Genomic DNA, 19917 nt, shown 5'->3' on the forward strand with positions numbered 1-19917 from the left:
CGACACACAGGGTGTGCCAAGCCACGAGGCGCACGGGGAGGGCTCCGCGGCCGTCTGGGGAGGCGTCCGCACGGTCACCCCCACGGGATCCCGAGGGAGCGGAGGGCGCGTCGCCTCAGAGGCTCCCGGCGCTGGGATGGGAACTCGGGCGTCCGATCCCGGAAGCCAGGCGGTTAACGCACGGCCGTGGGTCGCAGGTCTGGACGCACGTGCCCACTCATGCAGAAAGTCACCCTGGTGACCGGGGGGGCACAAGTGCCGTGGGTGGGCAGTTGCTCACCGTTTCAACCTCAGGCTTCCTTGCCTATAAAATGGGCACAATCACAACGCCAGACGTGTGGCTCTCTTACGGATTGAAGGAGACCTCGAAAATGAGGTGAAGCCCACATTTACGGCCATTTTAGGGATTTAAAATATTCTTTTAAGTTTATTTATTTTGAGAGCGAGAGAGAGAGAGAGAGAGGGAGGGAAACAGAGAATCCCAAGCGGGCTCCACGCCGTCCACGCTGAACCGGATCCGGGGCTCGAACTCGATTTGGGTGTGCTCTACGGGCTCCCGACCCGTCCGTCCGTCCGTCCGTCTTACCTCTTTACCACCTCTCGGTGACGCCCACACCCATTTGAAAGAGAGAAGTGAGGCTCAGAACAGTTAAGCAACTTGCCTGAGGGCACACAGCGGTTATGCCTGGCTTTGGAACGTGGCAGGTGGAAGGGGCTGATTCTCCTTCTTTGGCGTCTGGCCGTGACTCCCGCCACCTTGGGGTTTGACCTCAGAGACAGATAGGCGGGGCCGGGGGTTCCGTCAGGCTGGGCTCGTGGGTGTCCCCCCCCTCCCGCCGCCCCCGCCCCGGTCCCGGGTGGACGCCGTGGGGGCTGCAGAGGGGCTGGCGCGCCTCGCCCTCCATCCAGGCTGCCGGAGCTGATAATGCTGAGCTCAGCGTCTGTCTGTTTCGCCGTCTGCCAAGGAGCCTGATTATTTTTAGATAAGATGGAGGGCGGGCGCCAGGGTGGGAGGGAGCCCCCAAGCCAGGCGGGTGGGTAGCCGCATGGCGGCTGCAGGGGGACGCCCCTCTGCCCTCTCCTGGGGGCCCCGAGTGACAACCCAAGACCAAGGGCTGGGGCCCCGGGACTTCAAGGGCAGAGGCCGAGGGGAGGGGGCCAAGCGGAGACCCCCGGGGCCCGGGCAAGCTCCGGACCGCTTCTCCACGGCGCTGCCCAGCCTGGCCCCGGCACGGAGGCCTCCCCTCCCCCTGGGGTGGGGTCCCCTGCAATGTCACCACACCGTCCCCCTCCTTCTCTTTGCAGACGCGGAGCAGAGCGGTAGTCCCCGGGCAGGGATGGGCTCCGACCAGGAGGACAGCAAGCCCATCACGCTGGGTGAGTTTGGGGATGGCGAGGGCCGGGGCGCACGGCCCCATCGTGCTCTGCATGGCCCCGCGTCGGCACCTCACAGCCATGCGATAGGCAGGTACTGGTATTGTTCCCTTTTGTAGATGAGAAAACCGAGGCACGGAGAGGTCAAGGGGCCTTCCCAGGGGCAAGCAGGGAGCTGGGGTTGGAACCCACGACTCCGAGCTCCCGCCCTCTGGGCCCTGAGGGGCTCACCCCACAAGAGAGGGCCCTGCTTCTGCCCTGGTCTGCTCCCATAATCGCCCTCCTGGACCAGAGCAGTCACCTCTACCCTGGTCCCCTGGCTTCTGTCCTCACTTCCCTGTCTGTCCTAAGGTGGCCAGAGAGCCCCCCATGAGCTCTGAGTCAGGTCCTGCCCTCCTCTGCTCACAGTCCTCTAGGGGCCCCACCTCCCTTGGGGCAAAAGTCCTCCCCTGACCCCCAAGGCCCTGCAGGACCCGTCCCTGTGCCCTGCCTGCCCTCCCTTCCTCCCTCTCTTCCCCTCGGTCTCTCTGCTCCAGCCACATGGGCCTCCTAGCTGTTCCTCCAGCAGTCCAGGCCCAGTTCCTGCTTCAGGGCCTTTGCATGTGCTTTGCCTTCTATCTGGACAGCTCATTGCTCTCTCTCTCTAGATCACCCAGGTCTTAGCTCACATACTCCCCCTCTCAGACAGATTTGCTGACCTCAGACAGTCTTAGCCACTCTCAATGACCACTTTCTGTTTTATTTCCTTTTGAGGAAGTTAGTGATCGCCTATGTATTTGCTTAGTTGCTTGTTTGCTTCTCTCTCCTAATGCAACCTCACCCGCTTGAGGGCAGAGGCTTTTGTCTGTCCTGATCACTACTGTGTCCTCAGCGCCTAGAATAGGACCCTGGTACACAACAGGTGCTCAATAAATATTTGCAGAAAGAAAAAAAAGGAGAGAGGGAGGGGTGAAGCAGAGACAAAAAGAGAAACTAGAGAGATGGTACACAGGGGTGGAGGAGGAGAGATAACAGGAAGGAAGGATGGAAGAAAAAGCAAGTGGGTGAGGACGTCCTCGTTGGAAAGGCCGGCACAGGGGGGCCGGATGGTTCCAGGAGCGTCACAGGCCCCCGTGCCGCTCACCACGGGCCGGCTGTGACCCTGAGTCCTCCTTGGCCTCCTGTGATCCTCAGGCGCCTGCCTCCAAGCCAGATGTTCAAGGCAGGCGGGGGCAGCGACGTTTGGCCTGGTCCCATGGGGAGCTCCAGCGTCTGGCGGAGGAAAGCACTTCCTCCCACCCGCCAGGGAGTCCCCTGGAGATGGAGCTGGGCGAGTGCTGCACAAACAGGAAACCCCGGTGGGGGGGAAGGCGGAGGGGCGTGCTGACACCAGCTGGCCAGCTGGGTGGCAGGAAACGGCCGAAGCCACTTCCCCTGGATGCTGGGGGCGGGGGGGGGGGGGGCATCGCCCTCTCCTCCCAGGGATGTGGTGGCCCTGAGCCCCCCAGCACGGGGCTGGGCACATAGTAATTGCTCAATAAATGGTGTGCACAAAGCTGGTAACCGGGGAGACTGGAGTTTCCGGACTGGCCAGGACTTGGGTCTCTCACAGCTGGGGAACCGGGCACCCAGGTCGGCTCCCTGTGGCCCGTGCTGCCCCCTGGGGGCCTGGAGAAGAACCGCTCTCGCCACCCCCAAGGCCTAGAGCCGCCCACCTGCTGGTCCCTTCTCCACTCTGACCACCTTCCCTGGCTTCTTTCCCTCCTGTTGCCTCCAACCCCAGGGCCTTTGCACGGGCCACTGCTGGCAATATCGCCTCAGGGAGGCGGCCAGACCTCCTGTTTAAGACCATCCTGATCACGGCAGCCGACACTGGCCTGCGTGGCCGTTACCCTGCACCAGGCGCTGTCCTTGCCACTTCCCAAACTTTAATGTCTGTAGGCCTCTCGGTCCTCTTTCAGGCAGGCTCCCCAACCCTGCCTGCCGACCACCGCCTGACGCGTGGTGCCTTTGCCTTAATGATCTAAAAAAAAAAACCCAAAACCGTATTGTGGTTAAATTCACATGACAGAACACAACACTTTTGTTGCCCCGAAAAGAAGCCCTGTCCCCACCCCTCCTCCCCCTCCCCAGTCCTCGGCCCCCATGAACCCCCCTTCCTGTCCGCGGAGGAGCCCGTTCCGGACGTTTCACACCCACGGACTCACGCCCCGCGTGGCCTTGCGTCGGGTTCCCTCCCTGAGCGTCATGTGTCCGGGGTCCATCCGGGCTGGGAGTCCCCACAAGGGACTTGTGTCTAGGCCACTTGTGTCTGCCTAGTACCCACAGTGTCCCCGGGGCCCAGCTCAGAACGGGACACGGGATGCAGTCGTAAACGCTCGTTCGGTAGACGGGTTCTGCCCGCGAAGGCCTCCGGGGGTGGGGGGGGGGGGTGCGAGAGGCTGGCTCCCAGCTGTCCAAGGTCAGCCAGGAGGAGCCACACCTGTTTCCAAATCCATTAAATGGGTCCCAACCACTGCACACCGGAGAGGAGGGTCCCTCTTCCTTTGACATTAGGCAGGCGTGGTTCTGGGGACATGGGGGACTTTAACTGCTGCGGGTGGACCTTCCATTCAGCCCGTGATTCTGAGCCCCTGCTGTGTGCCAGGCTCTGGGCCAGGCACTGGGGACACCGCGGGACCTGGGCACACAGACCTCCCCGTCAGGACAGAGCTCCCAGTCTGGAGGGGGAGGGATAAGGGGCTGCAGAACCGCGTGACGCGAGGAGAGCAAGCCAGCCCCTTGCGGCCAGTTGATTCATATCAGCCACCCCGATGGCAGGGTGTGTGGCCCCCACTTTGGAGATTAGGGAGCACGGAGGCTCACGGACAGGAAGGGACTTGCCCAAGAGCACACGCGAAGTGGCAGCCGAGCTGAGATTCGAACGCAGGTCTGGCCTCTGCCTCCGTCTTGCCACAGGGCTGCAGGGGGTGGACAGGGTGACCACTCCAGCGCCCGGAGTCTGGGTAGCCCAGGGTGTCGAGGAAGGAAACAGACCCAGTGAGTCCCATTTTCTCCCTGTTCCAGACACGACCGACTTCCAGGAGAGCTTTGTCACCTCCGGCGTGTTCAGCGTCACCGAGCTCATCCAGGTGTCCCGGAGTGAGTGTCCCCGCCCACCCTGTGCTGGGATCTGGAGACGGGAGGGGCGCGGGAGAGGGAGAGGGGGCTCTGGGATGGGGACTCTGAGAAAGAGTCTCAGGGAAAGGGAAGCTGCCCATCACCCTGCCCTACTCCCCTCTGTCACCGAGCTAAGGTTCCTAGGAAGGGCAGTAGGTAGGGGCCCACACGCCCCACCCGCTTTGCCTCCTGTTCCCTTACCTTCCTAATGTACCTGCTGGGGACCCACCCACTCCCCAGACACCCCCACCTGAATTCCAGTGTAGGGAGTTCTGGGCACTGCCCTGCCTTAACCCTGACCATCATCCTCCCTGTCCAGATCAGCAGAGCCTGGCCTCAGGGAGCGCTGGGAAGCTCGGCCTCCCGCTCTGGCTATGCCTCTGCCTCACAGTGTGAGCTTGACCTCTCTTGCTGGCTTTGGGCTTCTGACCCATAGAATGAGGACACTTTCAGCCACGTTAGGAACCAGGCCAGTCAGGGGACGGGGTTCCTTTTGGGGCTGGCCAGTCCCCCGGTGGCTCTCCCCACCCCTCCGGGGCAAACTGCAGCCCTGGAGCTTGCACCCTCTCTCACTCTGCCCCCTCTCGCCCTCCGCAGCACCCGTGGTGACTGGAACAGGACCCAACTTCTCCCTGGGGGAGCTGCAGGGGCACCTGGCATACGACCTGAATCCAGCCAGCACAGGCATGAGGAGAACGCTACCGAGCACTTCCTCCAGCGGGTACGTGCCCCGGTCCCTGCCTCTGGGCATTCAGCCACCCCTCGCCCACCTCCACCTGGCCCCGGCTGGCTGACTCCTCTCCCTGGAATGCCTGTTTTCAGGGTTCACATGGTAAACTCCTACGTGTCCCTCAAAACCCAGCCCCAAGTGCTCCTTTCCCCAGCCCTGATACCCCACCCAGGGCTCCCACAGCCTTGAGTCCTATCAGCCCACCCCCTGAGACTCCACGAGAACAGACACTGGTTCTTGCGGAGATACGCTGGGTAACCTTGGGCCGGTCACCGTGCTTGCGTGGATTTCCGCCATCTGTAAAATGGGATCATAGTCCTACCGGGTTGTTCTGAGGTTTACGGTAGGCCGAGTGTTTATCCAGGGTTTTAGTGCGCAGCCTGCCAGCCGACCGTCTGCGCTCGGCCGAGTGCCTCACTGCCTCTGGCCCCGGGCGTCCCATCCGAGCGATGGGCAGGTTGAGACAGGTGCTCCCAGAACCGGCTGAAAGTCCGCGGGAACCTCGACGTCTCGCGATAGCACCCTCCCCGCCCTGCCCCCCTACGGACCGGAAGTCAGCCCCAACCGCCCCCTCCACACCCTCGCGTCGCCGTGGTAACCGGCCTGCGCTCTGTTTCCCTCGCCCTTCAGGAGCAAGCGGCACAAGTCGGGCTCGATGGAGGAAGACGTGGACACGAGCCCCGGCGGCGATTACTACACCTCGCCCAGCTCTCCCACGAGTAGCAGCCGCAACTGGACGGAGGACATGGAAGGAGGTGGGGCTGACAGTGGGGGCGGAGCGGGCCTCGGGGCCGGGGTTACCGCGGCGGGGACTACATATTCCGGCAGGCACTGCGCCGGGAAGCCCTGGGGCTGGGGCCGCGGGGCCTCCTGGGAATTGTAGTCGCGCGCGTCGCTCGCCGCTGGGAAGTCCGGACTCACGTTCCCGGAGCTTCTGGGTTCCGTCCGGGCCGGGGAGGGCGGAGACTGTCCCTCCCGCGGCTTTCCTGCCCTCTGCCCGGTGCAGCCTCGTCTCCGTGGGGCTCCCGACCTGCGGCGTGGACTCGGTGGCGCTTCTGATCGCCAGCGCGCTTCTTCCCGGGGTCCGCCCCACGCTCTCATCTGGAGGGTCCCCGCTGGTGGGTCCCGAGCTGTAGCATGTGCCCCGTCGCAGGGGTCCTGCTGATCTTCCGAGATTCCCGTCTCCACGGGCTCGGCCTCCGCGCGGTCCCAGGTCTCTCGGAGCCCCGCTGCTTTTCTCTGAACCTCCTTTTCGGGGAGAGGCTGGCCTCTCACTCGTCTGCCTTTTTAGGGCCCTCCCCAGAACGGGTCCTGTTCTGCAAGGGGCGGCCTTGCCACAGGCTCCCCAGCGGCCTCCCCCGAAGATCTCCGTTCCTTGGGGTCCTCGTCTCCACCGCGGTTCTCCTCCGGAGAACCCGAGTTTCTGCTCTCCCGCGGGCTGGCCTTGGGGCTGCTCGGGGACACTATGCTCAGGGGGGCCCACAAGCTTGCCTTGCCCTGGGCAGGGTGTCCCTGGAAATGCAAAGGTCCCCAGCGGAGTCTGTGTCCCAGAACTTAGAAACGCCCCTCAGTCCAGACCCTTACCCCTTAAAAAGGGGTCACCCCGCGGATTACCCAATGGTCGCCAGCGTGGACTCGGGCCCACCGGCCAGTACAGCCTCTGGTGACCGCACTGCTCTGAGCCTCCGGTTCCTCATCTGTAAAATGGGGTTAATATCTGCACCGCCCCCTAAGGTTGCGGGGATTAAGTGAGTTAATACGTGCGGTGTCCCTAAAACAGGCCTGGCGCATAGTACACACCCAGTAAACCTGAGGATTTGTTTGCTTGCCCCCTGCTTTTTGGTCCCTACTCCCTATTCCCAAAGGGCCAGCTTTCTTATAAAGGTCTGTCTACACGAAGACCATACCTACAGGATTCCTGGAAAGCATTACAGTTAAGAGGGCAGGTTTAAGTGTCAGAGAGACCTGGGTTTGAAAGCCAGGTCTGCCTTTGGCTCGCTGTGTGTGCTGTGTAACTTTGGGCAGGTGACTTGACTTCTCTGAACCTCAGTTTTCTTTTTTTTTTTTCAACGTTTTTTTTTAATTTATTTTTGGGACAGAGAGAGACAGAGCATGAACGGGGGAGGGGCAGAGAGAGAGGGAGACACAGAATCGGAAACAGGCTCCATCCAGGCTCCGAGCCATCAGCCCAGAGCCTGACGCGGGGCTCGAACTCACGGACCGCGAGATCGTGACCTGGCTGAAGTCGGACGCTTAACCGACTGCGCCACCCGGGCGCCCCTGAACCTCAGTTTTCTTATCTTCAACGTGGGATTGATGAGCTAACTCTTCTTTCCTGGAGCTGGGAGGAGGGAATGGTAGGAGGCACATAAAGCAGCCACCTGGCACACGGTGAGTGCCCAGGACACAAGAGAGTTCGTTGTTCGTGTCTTTATAAAATCCCCATGTCTGTGAATGAGTCTCTATCATGTCTGGTTGTGACATTTGAGCCCCAGTGGCCCTCCCTCTTCCGTTGTGTTGGCTCCCAGGGCAGCTACCTAACCTTGGGAGGATGTGTCTCCCTAGGAGGCTCTAATTTGTGGGTCAAAGTGTCTCCATGGTTCTCTCTCCCTGTGGGTTCCCCACTTCGGACAGGTTTGCCTGTGTAAAGATCCTGTATTTAATAAGCTTTTAAGTTTGATTGTGAGAAACAGAAACCCCAAAAGGACAGGGCATTTCTCTCCAAAGTAAATGTCCAGCCATCAGCAACCCTGAGACTTAGGCTCCCGCCTTTAGCTCCGGTGAATGTGGAACATTTTTTTGCATATTTTTTTAAACTTTATTGTTTATTTTTGAGAGAGAGGGAGAGGGAGACAACGCTCGATTGGGGGAAGGGCAGAGGGAAAGGGGGAGACACAGAATCTGAAGCAGGCTCCAGGCTCTGAACTGTCGGCACAGAGCCCAATGCGGGGCTGGAACTCACCAACCGTGAGATCGTGACCTGAGCTGAAGTCGGATGCTCAGCCAACTGAGCCACCCAAGTGCCCCGAATGTGGAGCATTTTTAAATGTTTATTTTATTTATTTATTTTTTTTTTTTGAGAGAGAGAGAGCACGAGCAGGGGCAGAGAGCGGGGGGGGAGAGAGAGAGAGAGAGGGAGAATCCCAAGCAGCCTCCACGTTGTCAGCACTGAGTACGATGCAGGGCTCAAACTCATGAACTGTGAAATCATGACCTGAGACGAAAGCAAGAGTCTATCGCTTAACCAACTGAGCCACCCAGGTGCCCCCAAGTGAATATGGTTTTCATTCCCACCTTATGGTCCAAGACAACTGCTGGAGCTCCAGCCCTCATGTCTGCTGTCCAGCCAGCAGGAAAGAAGGGTCAAGTCTGAGCATGTCCTTTCCCTTTAAAAATAATTCTCAGGGGCGCCTGGGTGGCGCAGTCGGTTGAGCGTCCGACTTCAGCCAGGTCACGTTCTCGCGGTCCGTGAGTTCGAGCCCCGCGTCGGGCTCTGGGCTGATGGCTCGGAGCCTGGAGCCTGTTTCCGATTCTGTGTCTCCCTCTCTCTCTGCCCCTCCCCCGTTCATGCTCTGTCTCTCTCTGTCCCAAAAATAAATAAAAAACGTTGAAAAAAAAATTTAAAAAAAAATAAAATAAAATAAAAAATAAAAATAATTCTCAGAGGCGGCGCTTACCTCTTCTGCTGATCTCTGGGCCCCTGAGTTGCTCCTAGGGCCACACCCTGCCGCAGGGGCTTCTGGGAAATGTAGTCTTATTTTCGGCAAGTACGTGCCCCTCTCAACTTTAAGGGTTCTGCCACTAAGGAAGAGGGGTAGGGCAGATACTGGGAGACTGTTAACTTCTGCGCTGCCTTTAATGATTGGGAACCCCAAAGCGCTTCTCGTTAACTCTGTGATCGACGGGACCGGCCACATATAAAGCGCGTACTATTTAGAGGTGGAGGGCAGCTTCTGCGATGTAGCCACAGCAGCCCGGAGAGGCAAAATTATAGCCTTAAGTCTATGGATTAGAAAAACAGAAAGGATGGAAGCCAAAAACAAAAACCTAGCTTTCAATGCAGGAAGCTCGAAAAGAGAAAATCAATCAATCAATCAATCAAAGGAAGGAAATGTTCGAGAGAGTCGCTGGAGCCTGGTGTGAACTTCCTGCCCTGAGCATGAAGCGGCAGCAGTGGGGGTGGACGAGGAGGCAACTGACACCCGCTTCTGGTGTGCCCCACGGAGTCACAGAGCTGAGTCTGTCCCTTGTGGCCTCCATTGGTTGCTTCAGGCGGTGGCAGACTGGCTCCCTCCTGTGGGGCCCTCAGTGTAACCCCCAGCTGTATGCGGGTCTGCACCCTGCAGGTGCGCCCAGCCCGGTGGGGAAGATGGACTCATCTCTCCCCCTCCTCCCTCCTCTTCCTTTCCCTCCTCCCCCCCTCCCCCTTCTGCTCCTCCCGGCCCCCTTCTCTTCCTTTCCTCCCTCCTCTTCCTCCGCCGCCTCCTCCTCCCCTTCCCATGTCCTCTTCCCCCTCCCCCACAGTCTCCTCCTCTTGGCTTCCTCCAGCTTCCTGTCTAGACAGCCCCCAATTAGCTGCTCATTAAGGGGGTTAAGCTGATTAGAGCACCCCCTCCCTTCCTCTCCTCCCGCCGCCAGGGCAGTGTTCCGCTAACACCCGCCTCCCCCGGCGTCTGTGCTCCCTTACCTGGGGCGGGGCGGAGGTCTGGGGGATCTGTCGGCCCCGCCTCCCAGGCCCCGCGCCGGACTGAGGCCTTTGCCCTCTCTGTGCCCAGATTGGGAGTGCCTTTTCTCCTCCTGGCCACCTCCTCCCGAGGCCTTCCCTGGTTACCCACCCAAGCAGGCCAGAAAGGGCCCCCTCTGCTCAGCTCCCGGGAGTGCTTTGTTCCTGCTGCTTCTGTGGCCCTCCTGCAGGGGGCGGAGGCACCCAGCCACGCAGGTACCAGCTCCTTCTCTCTCCCCTGTCGCGTGGGGGCCTCCCCCCACCTCTTAGAACCCGGAGGGCAGGAGGGGCGCAGAGCGAGGCCTGTGGAGTTACGGTGTTGGATTTGAATCCTCTCCCCCGCTCCTTGCCTCTGTGGCCTTGGGCAAGCGACCGCCCGTCCGGCGTCAGTCTCCACATCTGTGAAACGGGGGTGACAACTGTAACCCCCGCACGGGGCGGGTGTGAGCGTGACACGAGGGCAGGCTCCGATGTGCGCTGCCCCCAGGGGACAGGACAGCTGGGGGGAGGGTGCACACACCACAGCGGGCCCGCCCGTGGCCTGGGGCCGTGGAGACCCGGGCCGGACATCGTGCGCAGTCACCATGCGCACGGGGGAGGGGTGCGGCTGGGCGAGCACGCGGGCGCATGCGCAGATGGGGCCGCTCGTGGGGTAGGGTCCGTGCTCCCCGGGCAGGCGCGCGCGAGGGACCGAAGGGAGGACACTAGGCAGAGGGTGGAGGCGTGGATGTGCTCGGATGGGGACAGACGCGGTGCCGGGATGGGGACACAGAGGGGTGGGGGTGGGGGGTGGGGCAGAAAGCGGCTCGCACCCGGGCAGGAGGGCGTACCGGCCTCGTCTTAACCAGACCGCGTGACGGCCTGTCTGTTGAGCCGGGAGGGATGCCCAGACGCGGGGAAGCACACTCAGGGCCTCTAGGGGCCTGCCCCGGAGCGCGAAGGGCTGTTCTTTCCTGCAGGGCCCCGGGCCAGGCTCCCCCACTCCCTCCCGCCTGCCCCGGTTCCCCCAGGCCCCATCTCAGGAAGCTCTAGAAGGGCCTGCGGAGATGCGGCTGGGGGCAGGGTCCAGCCAGGCTATTTGCATCCAGGACAGGCTGTTCTAGGAAATCCTCCTAAGTGAGCCTCCGCCGGCCCTAACCTCATTCCCACCAGGCCCCGTGCCAGCAGGGAGCTGTCGCCCCTGCCGCACGCACCCACATGCGCACGCTGCTTGCAGGGCTGACACCCCACCCCCCCCCCCCCGCCGGCCATCCTGGGTCCCACCGGCTCCCGTCCCCTGGGACGGCCTGGGCTCCCGGCTCCAGAGGCGACACTTGGCTGCCAGGCCTCTTGGGCCTGCTGACCCAGGGCCCCGGACACACTCACTCCCAGCACCGTGTGTTTGGGGCTATGAGGGCAGCAGGGTTTGTGACACAAAAGCAGCTGACTTCCCCGGTGGCCCTGGGGCAGCTGGTTCCCACATCTGTATTACCACCAGCAGGACCCAACATTGAGGCCGAGGGAACACGGTTGGGGACAAGGCTGGGGGCGGGGGGCCAGGACACGGGCGGCAGGAGACCCCCACGCCCGCGACAGCAAGCCTCAGAGGCTGGCCGTGACTCTCACCAGGGTGACTCTGCCGGGGGATGGCAGCGGCTGTCACATCGGGGGGCCCCTGGCATGGGGGGGGGGGGTGCAGGCGAGGACGCTGCTTGGCCTGCGGTGCCCGGGGCACCTCCACAGGGAGTGACCCTCCCCGATGTCAGCGGTGCTGGGTGGGAGGGAGAGCACACCCCTCACCATGTGCGGGTCCACTGTGGGCCTCGGTGGGTGCGTTTCAGTCTAAAACTTTTTTCTCCTGCAGTTTATTTATGTATTTGTTTGTTTGTTTATTTGTGAGAGCGCCCGTGCATGAGCGGGGGAAGGGCAGGGGGAGAGAGAGAGAGAGAGAGCGAGAGAGAGAATCCCAAGCAGGCCCTCCGCTTGGCACAGAGCCCAGTGTGGGGCTTGATCCCGTGACCCTGAGATCGTGACCTGAGCTGAAATCAAGAGTCAGACGCTCAACCGACTGAGCCCCCCAGGTGCCCCTAAAATACGTTCTGAAGTGATTTCTAAACATGCCCATCGGCAGGCCCCACTGCACCGAGATTCTGGTCGCCCTGGGGGAGCCGGGCCCGGGACTCTGCCCCGATTCCTCCCCGGCTCTCCCGTCTGGAGGCTGGCAGGGACGGGGCGCGGGGAGGAGGGGCAGGGGCTCCCCTGAGTCTTGAGGGCCAGCACGTGCCCCTCACCGGGATGGCCTGTCCCCTTCACGACAACAGGGACTCCTGTGCCGCGGTCTCTGTGGAGTCCTTGCGCACCCTTGGCACACCATTCGTTCATTCATTCATTCATTCATGGAGGAAGGTGCCAGGGGTTGAGCCGGAGGCCGGTAGGGTCCCTGAGGGCCGGAACCGCCCCGGGCAGCCGGCGGCCCAGGTGAGGCCCGTCCACACAGGAAACTCCCAACGGGTCAGTGAGCCAGACTCTGGTCTAACGGCTACAGGGGTTCTGTCCCATTTTAGATCTATCCCTCGATGGCCCCGCGAGGAAGGTTCTGTTCCCTTACCCCGGTGAGGAGGAGTCTGCGGGCGCAGGGCCACTCTGGGCCTTGTCGGCGTCCTCCCAGCTCACCCCTGCCTATTGGGGCTTTAGGACGGCCCCTCGTCTCTGCCTACCCTGCAGGGTACAGGGTGCCTCCGGAGGGTGGGGCAGCCTGAGCCGTCTCTGTCTCTGGAGGGAGAGAAGGCAGGGGCCAGGCCGTGACGTCAGGGGCCTCTGCTGGCACCAGGCTCCTCGTCCCGTGGGCCACGTGACCCCGGGCAGCCCCTCTCTGCTCTGAGCCTCGGTTTGCCCCCCTGGATGATGGGCTCCCAGCCCCTCGCCCACGGGTGCTGGCAGGAGGCGGGGGCAGGGGCTCTGACTGCCTGCAGGCCTGTGACCCTCTGGCCCCTCCCACACAGGCATCTCGTCCCCGGTGAAGAAAACAGAGATGGACAAGTCACCTTTCCACAGCCCGTCTCCCCAGGACTCCCCCCGCCTCTCCAGCTTCACCCAGCACCACCGGCCTGTCATTGCCGTGCACAGCGGTGAGCACGTGGGCCCCGGGCAGGGAGGGGCGGCTGGGCCCTCTGATCAGGCACCCCCCCACACTCCTTGGGCCGGGGAAGTCCCTCTGACAATCTGACCGTGAGTCCCGGTGCCATAGCCTCCCGGCTGGGCCACAGCACCCAGAGGTGTCCTGGTGCGGAACGCCTGGCCCTGATTCAGGCTCTGAGGCCTCAGTTTCCCCCTCCGTGCAGGAAGGAGGTACAGTCTGGGCTTGCCCGTCCCCCCGCTCCCCTTAGCTCTCACTCCACCCCCACGGGGTTGGGTGCTCACAGAAGGAGGCAGACACTCCCGACGCATGGCTGGACACACACAAGGACACACAGCCCATGCAGGGGTGCTCCTGGCCACAGGGACAGGAGGCCTCACGTGCGACAGAGGGAGACCGACTTGAGCAGCCACAGGGCACGAGCCGAGCTGGTCACCGTGCACCTGGCTCTCCTTTGCTCGTCCGTCCACGGGGGCTCATAAACGTCCCCCTCCCAGGGCTGTCTTTCGGGCCGGATGGGCTAATCGCGGTAAGGGCTCGCGCATCGCCTGTCACCCCATTGTCCTGATGGTGACGATTTCGCCGCACACAAGGGCAGGCACACACACAGGGAGGCAGGCGAGAATCAGAACAGTGCAGTGGTTCGGATCAGGAGTCGGCAGACCAGGCCCGCGGCTGTCTGTTGTTGTAAATAAAGTTTTATTGGTGCACGGCCCTGGCCGTCCATTTGCCTGTGGCAGCTTTCAGACTTCAGCGACAGAGGCAGGTAGCCGCCAGAGACCGTGGGGCCTGAAAAGCCAAGAGGACGTACTCTTTGGCCAGGAGCTAGAGAGAGGAAGGGGGCGTGAGCTACCTTGGGGGTGACGGGAACTTTCCAGAATTACAAAGCGAACATACTAGAAGTCACCGGATCGTTTAAAAAGAGAAAGCCAGCAAATAACACACGGGCTCGCCACTCAGCCACGCACAGGAGCGGGGCGCCCCCACCCACTGCCCCGCGGACGGACCCCGACACACGATGCTCAGGGAGGGACCCAGACACGAGAGGCCCCAGAGTATCTGAAACCCATTTCTGTGAAACATCCAGAACAGGCTCATCCCTGCACAGGAAGGGGGCTCGTGGGGGGAGGGGAGTGCGATGGCTGAGGGGGACGGAGTTGCTTCTCGGGATGATGAAAATGTCCCACGAGCCATCGTAGCGGTGGTTCCACGGTCCCCAATCGTGCCAAAGCCCAGTGAAGTGAATACTGGGAAAGGGTGAACTTTATCTCCAAATTATATTTCCACGGTAAAAAACAATAGTGACCACCAGCCCCTTGCGGAAAGAGCCAACCGAGCCCTGGGTCAGGGTGTGGGCCGTGGGGCCAGACCCTCCCCCGGGGTCTGCTGCCTGCTTGCTGTGTGGTCTCTGGGGGGGGCGGGCGGAAGGGACGTAACCTCTGACAGCCACCACGTCGTCCGGTTTAATAACAAAACCGGGGCGGCAACAGAACGCCGTGAGCTTGTGGTAGAACGTCATCGAATTTGGGCGTGTAAGAGACAACAGGGCCTGGCCGGTGGCAGGGCTCGCTGGGTCCTGCTCTGTTCTTATTGGAGGCACCGGGGCGCAGGGGACACCCGCACCCCCAGACGCAGCCTCCAGTGACCATCCCGTCCTGGTCTCCACAGGGATCGCCCGGAGCCCTCACCCCACCTCGGCCCTGCACTTCCCCACGACCTCCATTCTGCCCCAGACGGCCTCCACCTACTTCCCGCACACGGCCATCCGCTACCCACCTCACCTCAACCCCCAGGACCCGCTCAAAGATCTCGTGTCGCTGGCCTGCGACCCAGCCAGCCAGCAACCTGGACCGGTGAGTTTGCGGGGGGGGGCGACTCGGGCCTCCCCTCGGCCCCACGGGCCGGGCCACCTGCCCGCGCGGGGCTCCGGGCGACGCCCCCCGGGGCCCCGGCTGTCACTCAGCCTCCGTGTTGAATGGCCTTGTGGATGACAGGGCCGCCGCCTTCCCTCGTCTGAAGCGCCCGGAGCCGGGCCAGGTCAGAGCCGAGGCTCTTTCGCGTGTTGGAACCAACGGCGCGTAGCTGGCCCCAAACCCGCCACGGTCCCGTGGCTGCGGCGCGGGCCCACGCTCGCCAAACTCCCGCAGAAGCTTCTGGGGCTCAGAGCGGTTGCGCCTTCCGGAGCTGGGGCCGAGGCGGTTGGCCGCAGGCCTGCGGGTGAAGGAGGCGGGGCGCGTGCAGACCCAGCCGCGAGGCCGGGTGTCGTTTAGGGTGAGGTGGCGTCTCGTGCGAGGAGAGCAGAGGGAAGAGAGCGGCTTGAGGAGGAGACGAGGGGTCCCCGATGCCGCCGCGGGCCTGCGGGCTCAGGCGAGTGGGCACCAGAGGCACCCACCAGACTCGTCCCGGCCCCGGCTGGCCCGGCCCGGCCCTGCTGCCCCTCAGGCCCTCCCCCGGCGGGGCCCGCAGACGGCCGCCCGGGGCAGGGGGGCGCCCGCCGCCTTAACCACCTGTCTCTCTGTTCCTCCCAGTTAAATGGAAGTGGTCAGCTCAAAATGTCCAGTCACTGCCTTTCTGCTCAGATGCTGGCGCCCCCGCCCCCTGGGCTGCCGCGGCTGGCGCTCCCCCCTGCCACCAAACCCACCTCCGAGGGAGGAAGCACGTCGCCGACCTCGCCCTGTAAGCACTCGGGAAGCGGTGCCCGTGGCAGGGCGGGCGTCCCTGAGGGGCCCCCTCCCCTCCCCTCCCCGACTGCTGGGGCCCGGGGCTCAGGCCCGGCCTGCCGGGTGCTGGTGAGTTTGGTGGGTCCCCAGACGGAGGCCCACAGGGGCCCGAGGCAGCCTTAGGGAATGGCAGGAGAGGGCCGGGGGCAGTCTGGGGTCCCCGCGCGCCCGCTCCCGGTGATAAGCGCCCTCCTCTGTGCGACGAGCAGGTGGCCGTAGGCGAAGATCTCAAACTGGCGGCCCTGGGGGCAGAGGGAGCCCCCAGATGCCTTGTGTTTGTGCAAAATGAGAATTTGTCGTTGTCTTAGAATCAGGACAGCTCACTGGAAAATTTCCAGAGTTCTAGACTCTTGGGGGAGAAAGCAGCCGAAACGGGCCCGGCTCCTGCCGGGCACCCAGGCTGGGCCACGCCTCTAGATGGGACAGCCCCCACCTGACCCCAGAAGGCCTTGAGTTGACTGCCTCGCCTTCTAGAACTTTCCACGCTCTGAATGTGGTTCCAGGTGACAGCTCGCTGGCCCCTCGTGCACCGCCAGCCTGGGAAGCGGCTCCCAGAATCGCACTCCCGAGGTCCACCCATCAACGGTGGCCCTGCACCCAGCCTCTCCCTGGACCCCAGTGCGGGCTTGGGCGGGCCGTCCACCCTCCTCCAGGCTGCCTCACTCTGGGCCACCGTCCTCTGGGCCATCCCGTGAGGCCGTCTCAGTCGGTGTCCCCGAGCAGATGGTCTCAGAGACCCCCGACCCCTCAGTCTGGCCCCCACACTGTCTCTGAGCGTCTCTCTCCTTCCCTCCCCAAATGAGGTTCCTCACCCGCCCTGAGCAGGAGGGACTGTCGGTTCACCCCCTTCCCCACATGCGCACCCCCTGCGGCCAGCATGCACCGCCTTGCAGGGGGCCCAGGACAGCTCCGCGTATCGACGGGCTGTCTCCGAATGCCGCGTGCGGTGCGGAGCGCCGGGTTTGAATCCCGACTCTGCAGCTCGCTCCCTGTGTGTCTTCGGGGAAATGCCCACCCCTCTCTGAGCCTCCGTTTTCTCAGCTGCAGAACGGGACGGTCACAGAGCGCCCTGTCGCAGGGCTGTGGGAGCGAGCCGATTAGATAGATCGGAGACAACAGTCAGTGCCCCACCAGGCGCAGAGTAGGGAGCAAATACGCGGGGAGGGTGACCTCCTTCCCCGTCTGTGCAGTGGGGCTAACGATCCCGTTTGCTAGATCGAGGCCACTGAGGGTTGAGTGGGACTGTGCCCGGTGCCTGGCACAGACCTGGATTCCTCCCCCTTCCCCTGCACGCGGATTTCACCGGCAAGTCCGGCCTGCCGCCTCCTCCCGCCAGACCCCCACCCCCCACCCCAGGGCCTCACGCCCCCCACATACCCCACCCTGGCTGATGCCACCAAGCGACCGTCCCGCCCTCCCCCCCCAGACCCCGGGCAGCCCTGGGCATCGTTTACTTGCCAAGAAAAAGTAACCGGTCAGACGAAAGCCTCCGCGGCAACGTGTGTGCGCGCGCGCGCGTGTGTGTGTGTGTGTGTGTGCGCGCGCGCGCGCTCGTCTGTGTGTTGCAAACACCCGGCCTTTCCCCCGAGCAGCCTCCGAGAGGAAAATTAATAAGTAAAGCGCCCTCAATAATTCATGGCGCCCCGCGCGGGCTGCAGGCCGCGGTAGCAGGACTGAAGCACACCCTGAATAATTCACAGGCGGTTTCTGATCATGCATCTCATCTCGTGCCTGCGCTCTCAGCGGATGCCCCGCCCGGGTGACCCCGGGGCCCGAGACCGTGGGCTTTCCGGGGCTGACCCGGATCGGCTGGGGAGGGCAGCGAGCTTGGAGGCGCCGGGTGCTGGGTGCGAAGGCCCGGCTGTGTGACCCTGGGCAGCGGCCACCCTCTCTGGGTGCTCCCGCGCAGCCCCCTGCGCTAACGGGCTCTCGGTCTCTCTCCTCCCCGCAGCCTACTCTACGCCCGGCACGCCCCCTGCAAACCGTTCCTTTGTGGGATTAGGACCAAGGGATCCAGCGGGCATTTATCAGGCACAGGTAGGGGCCGAGAGGCCGGCTGGGGCGGGGTAGGGAGGGGCAGGGCAGAGGGGCCTGCCTGGGCACGCAGGGAGAGGCAGGCCGGCTGGTCCCATGCCGCCCCTCCAGCTGCACCCCGGGCACGGGAGCCAGCTTCCCATACCCTTCCAGGGCCTCGAGCCCACGCCCAGGAACGTGGTACGGCCCCAGACCCTGTGTGTCACCTCCCAGCGGGAGACACTCACGGCAGAGCTGCTGTGAGGCCAGGCTTTGTTACCGCCCCAGGCCCGTTTGCACAGATGGGAAGACTGAGGCCCGCAGAGGCGAAGGGATCTGCCCAGGATCACACAGCACGTCAGCCCAAGCTTGCAGCCCCCGAGCCTTTGTCCCCGCCCGTGCTGCTGGTCGGAGGGACCATGAGAAAGGAGGGCAGGGGGTAGCAGTGGACTCTAGGACTCCGGGGGCAGGTGGGGAAACTGAGGCAGCCCATGGCAGGGGGTGGGGCCTCCCGGGAGAGCACGTGCACCCCCACCCCCGGCTCCAGTCCCAGAGGTGGAGAGGGGAGCAGCAGGGGCAGAGGCGGCACTGCTCCACGGAGTGGGCACCAGGGTGGGGAGAGGGGGATGGGCCAGGCCGGGACACGGAGGCTCAGAGAGGAGGAGTGAGTTGCCTGAGGCTGCACAGCAGTGGAGGGCAGAGCCCCAGGGGGTCCGGAACTAAGACCGGTGGCTCCCAGCTTCCCGCAGGGTTGGGGTCTGAGTCTGTGCCGCACCGCGGGCTGGGAGTGTGCTGCCAGATGGTGTCTGGGGGTGGTGGCTGGACCCCGGGGCCCCCACCCCCCAGCGCGTGTTGGGGAGAGGGTTGCAGGATGTCAGGCAGCCCCAGGGCAGCCCCTCCGGTGCCCAGATGCACAGAGAAAGCAGCCCGGGGCTCCCCAGCATCTCCCGATTGCCGGAACCACAGAGCGTGGGCATTTGTGGGACCCCGGGGGCCACATTTGGTTGCCTGAGAGGGTTTCCTGCGGCAGAGTCCATGCGCAGGGACTGAGGGGGACATCGGGTACCTGGTAGCTACATCCCCCTTCCTCGGTGGAGACCAGGATCGGCCGGGGACCCTCCGGGGCGGACCTGGTTGCTGCTGGCAGCTCACCGGGGCCAGAGTGTATGGAGAGGAGCCAGCCACCGCCCTCCCTCCCTGCCCGGGCCTCAGCAGTGAGTGCTCGCCCCTGGCTCTGCTCACCCACTCTGAACCTCCGTCTCTTCTTCTGGCCTTGGACACTTCCCGGGGGAGAGTCTTGGAAAGGCCCGCAGCCGTCGAAGCTGGACCAGTTTTATCTAGAAAGGGCTCCAAAAGGCAGACACTGTCCCACATACCTTCCACACCCCGAATATTAAGTGTTGTGCCTTGCTCAGAGTCACCCAGAAAGCTGGGGTGACTCCAGGGCTCCCCACTTTGAGTTTGGGGTACCCCGTGGGCCACCCTCTCTAAGCCCTGGCGTGGATACTCCCACCCCCCAGGGCTCTGGAACCCATGCATTTCCTCGCCGCCCCCAACCCCACATCCCCGATGGGAGGGGGAGAAATGTCCCGATTTCTTCAGAAACCAAAGGTAATAAAAATGACAGGGAGGAGGCCTTGCCTGCTTAACCCTTCCCCAGGTCCCCACCCCCCTGCCGCATCTCTCCATTATCGACCGCCACACAGGGGTCCACCCCAGCAGACATCCTAGAAGAGGAGGGAAACCGAGGCAGACCAGGGCAGTACTTTGGTTCTGCGTGCTTCTCATTTCCCCCTATGGTCCAGTGGGGCCCAGACTGGTAGGAACCTGGGGGAGGGGGCCTCCGAGGCCCTGCCTGGGGAGGAAGGGTTGGAGCTGGTGCAGAAGTGGCTGGCAGGAGAGAAGGATCAGGGTCCCCGGGCAGGGGACTTGGCACCGACAAAGGCTAGAAACGCCAGAGAAACAGCTTGAATGTGGGGTTTGTCCTGAGGGCCGTGGGGAGCCACGGAAGGGTTGAGAGTGAGGGAGGGGCACAACCAGATCTGAGAATGAGAAAGAACTTTCGGAGGCTGGCATTGGTGGGGTGTGTGGGGCACAGAAGGGA

General features: G+C 63.2%; 1 protein-coding gene and 1 long non-coding RNA gene across 5 annotated transcripts in view; one reads left to right on the forward strand and one right to left on the reverse strand.

Moving 5' to 3' along the window:
* Positions 1 to 19917, forward strand: part of NFIC (nuclear factor I C) — a 63515-nt gene that overhangs the window by 39022 nt on the left and 4576 nt on the right. For 2 of the 4 annotated variants that reach the window (XM_042977732.1, XM_042977731.1), the window contains exons 3-10: positions 1306 to 1377; positions 4420 to 4494; positions 5110 to 5233; positions 5873 to 5997; positions 12947 to 13072; positions 14749 to 14933; positions 15609 to 15756; positions 17752 to 17837. In XM_042977732.1, coding sequence (XP_042833666.1) covers positions 1306 to 1377; positions 4420 to 4494; positions 5110 to 5233; positions 5873 to 5997; positions 12947 to 13072; positions 14749 to 14933; positions 15609 to 15756; positions 17752 to 17837 — 941 coding nt within the window. The remainder of the gene's footprint in view (positions 1 to 1305; positions 1378 to 4419; positions 4495 to 5109; positions 5234 to 5872; positions 5998 to 12946; positions 13073 to 14748; positions 14934 to 15608; positions 15757 to 17751; positions 17838 to 19917) is intronic. The other 2 variants (XM_042977733.1, XM_042977734.1) reach the window with 2 other exon arrangements.
* Positions 3265 to 5751, reverse strand: LOC122236533. Its single transcript, XR_006214574.1, has 2 exons — positions 5565 to 5751; positions 3265 to 4525 (listed from the first exon to the last, which is right to left on the reverse strand). It is a non-coding gene; the product is annotated as an uncharacterized LOC122236533 (long non-coding RNA).

The sequence above is a fragment of the Panthera tigris genome, chromosome A2, assembly GCF_018350195.1.
Source record: "Panthera tigris isolate Pti1 chromosome A2, P.tigris_Pti1_mat1.1, whole genome shotgun sequence".
Lineage (NCBI taxonomy): Eukaryota > Metazoa > Chordata > Mammalia > Carnivora > Felidae > Panthera > Panthera tigris.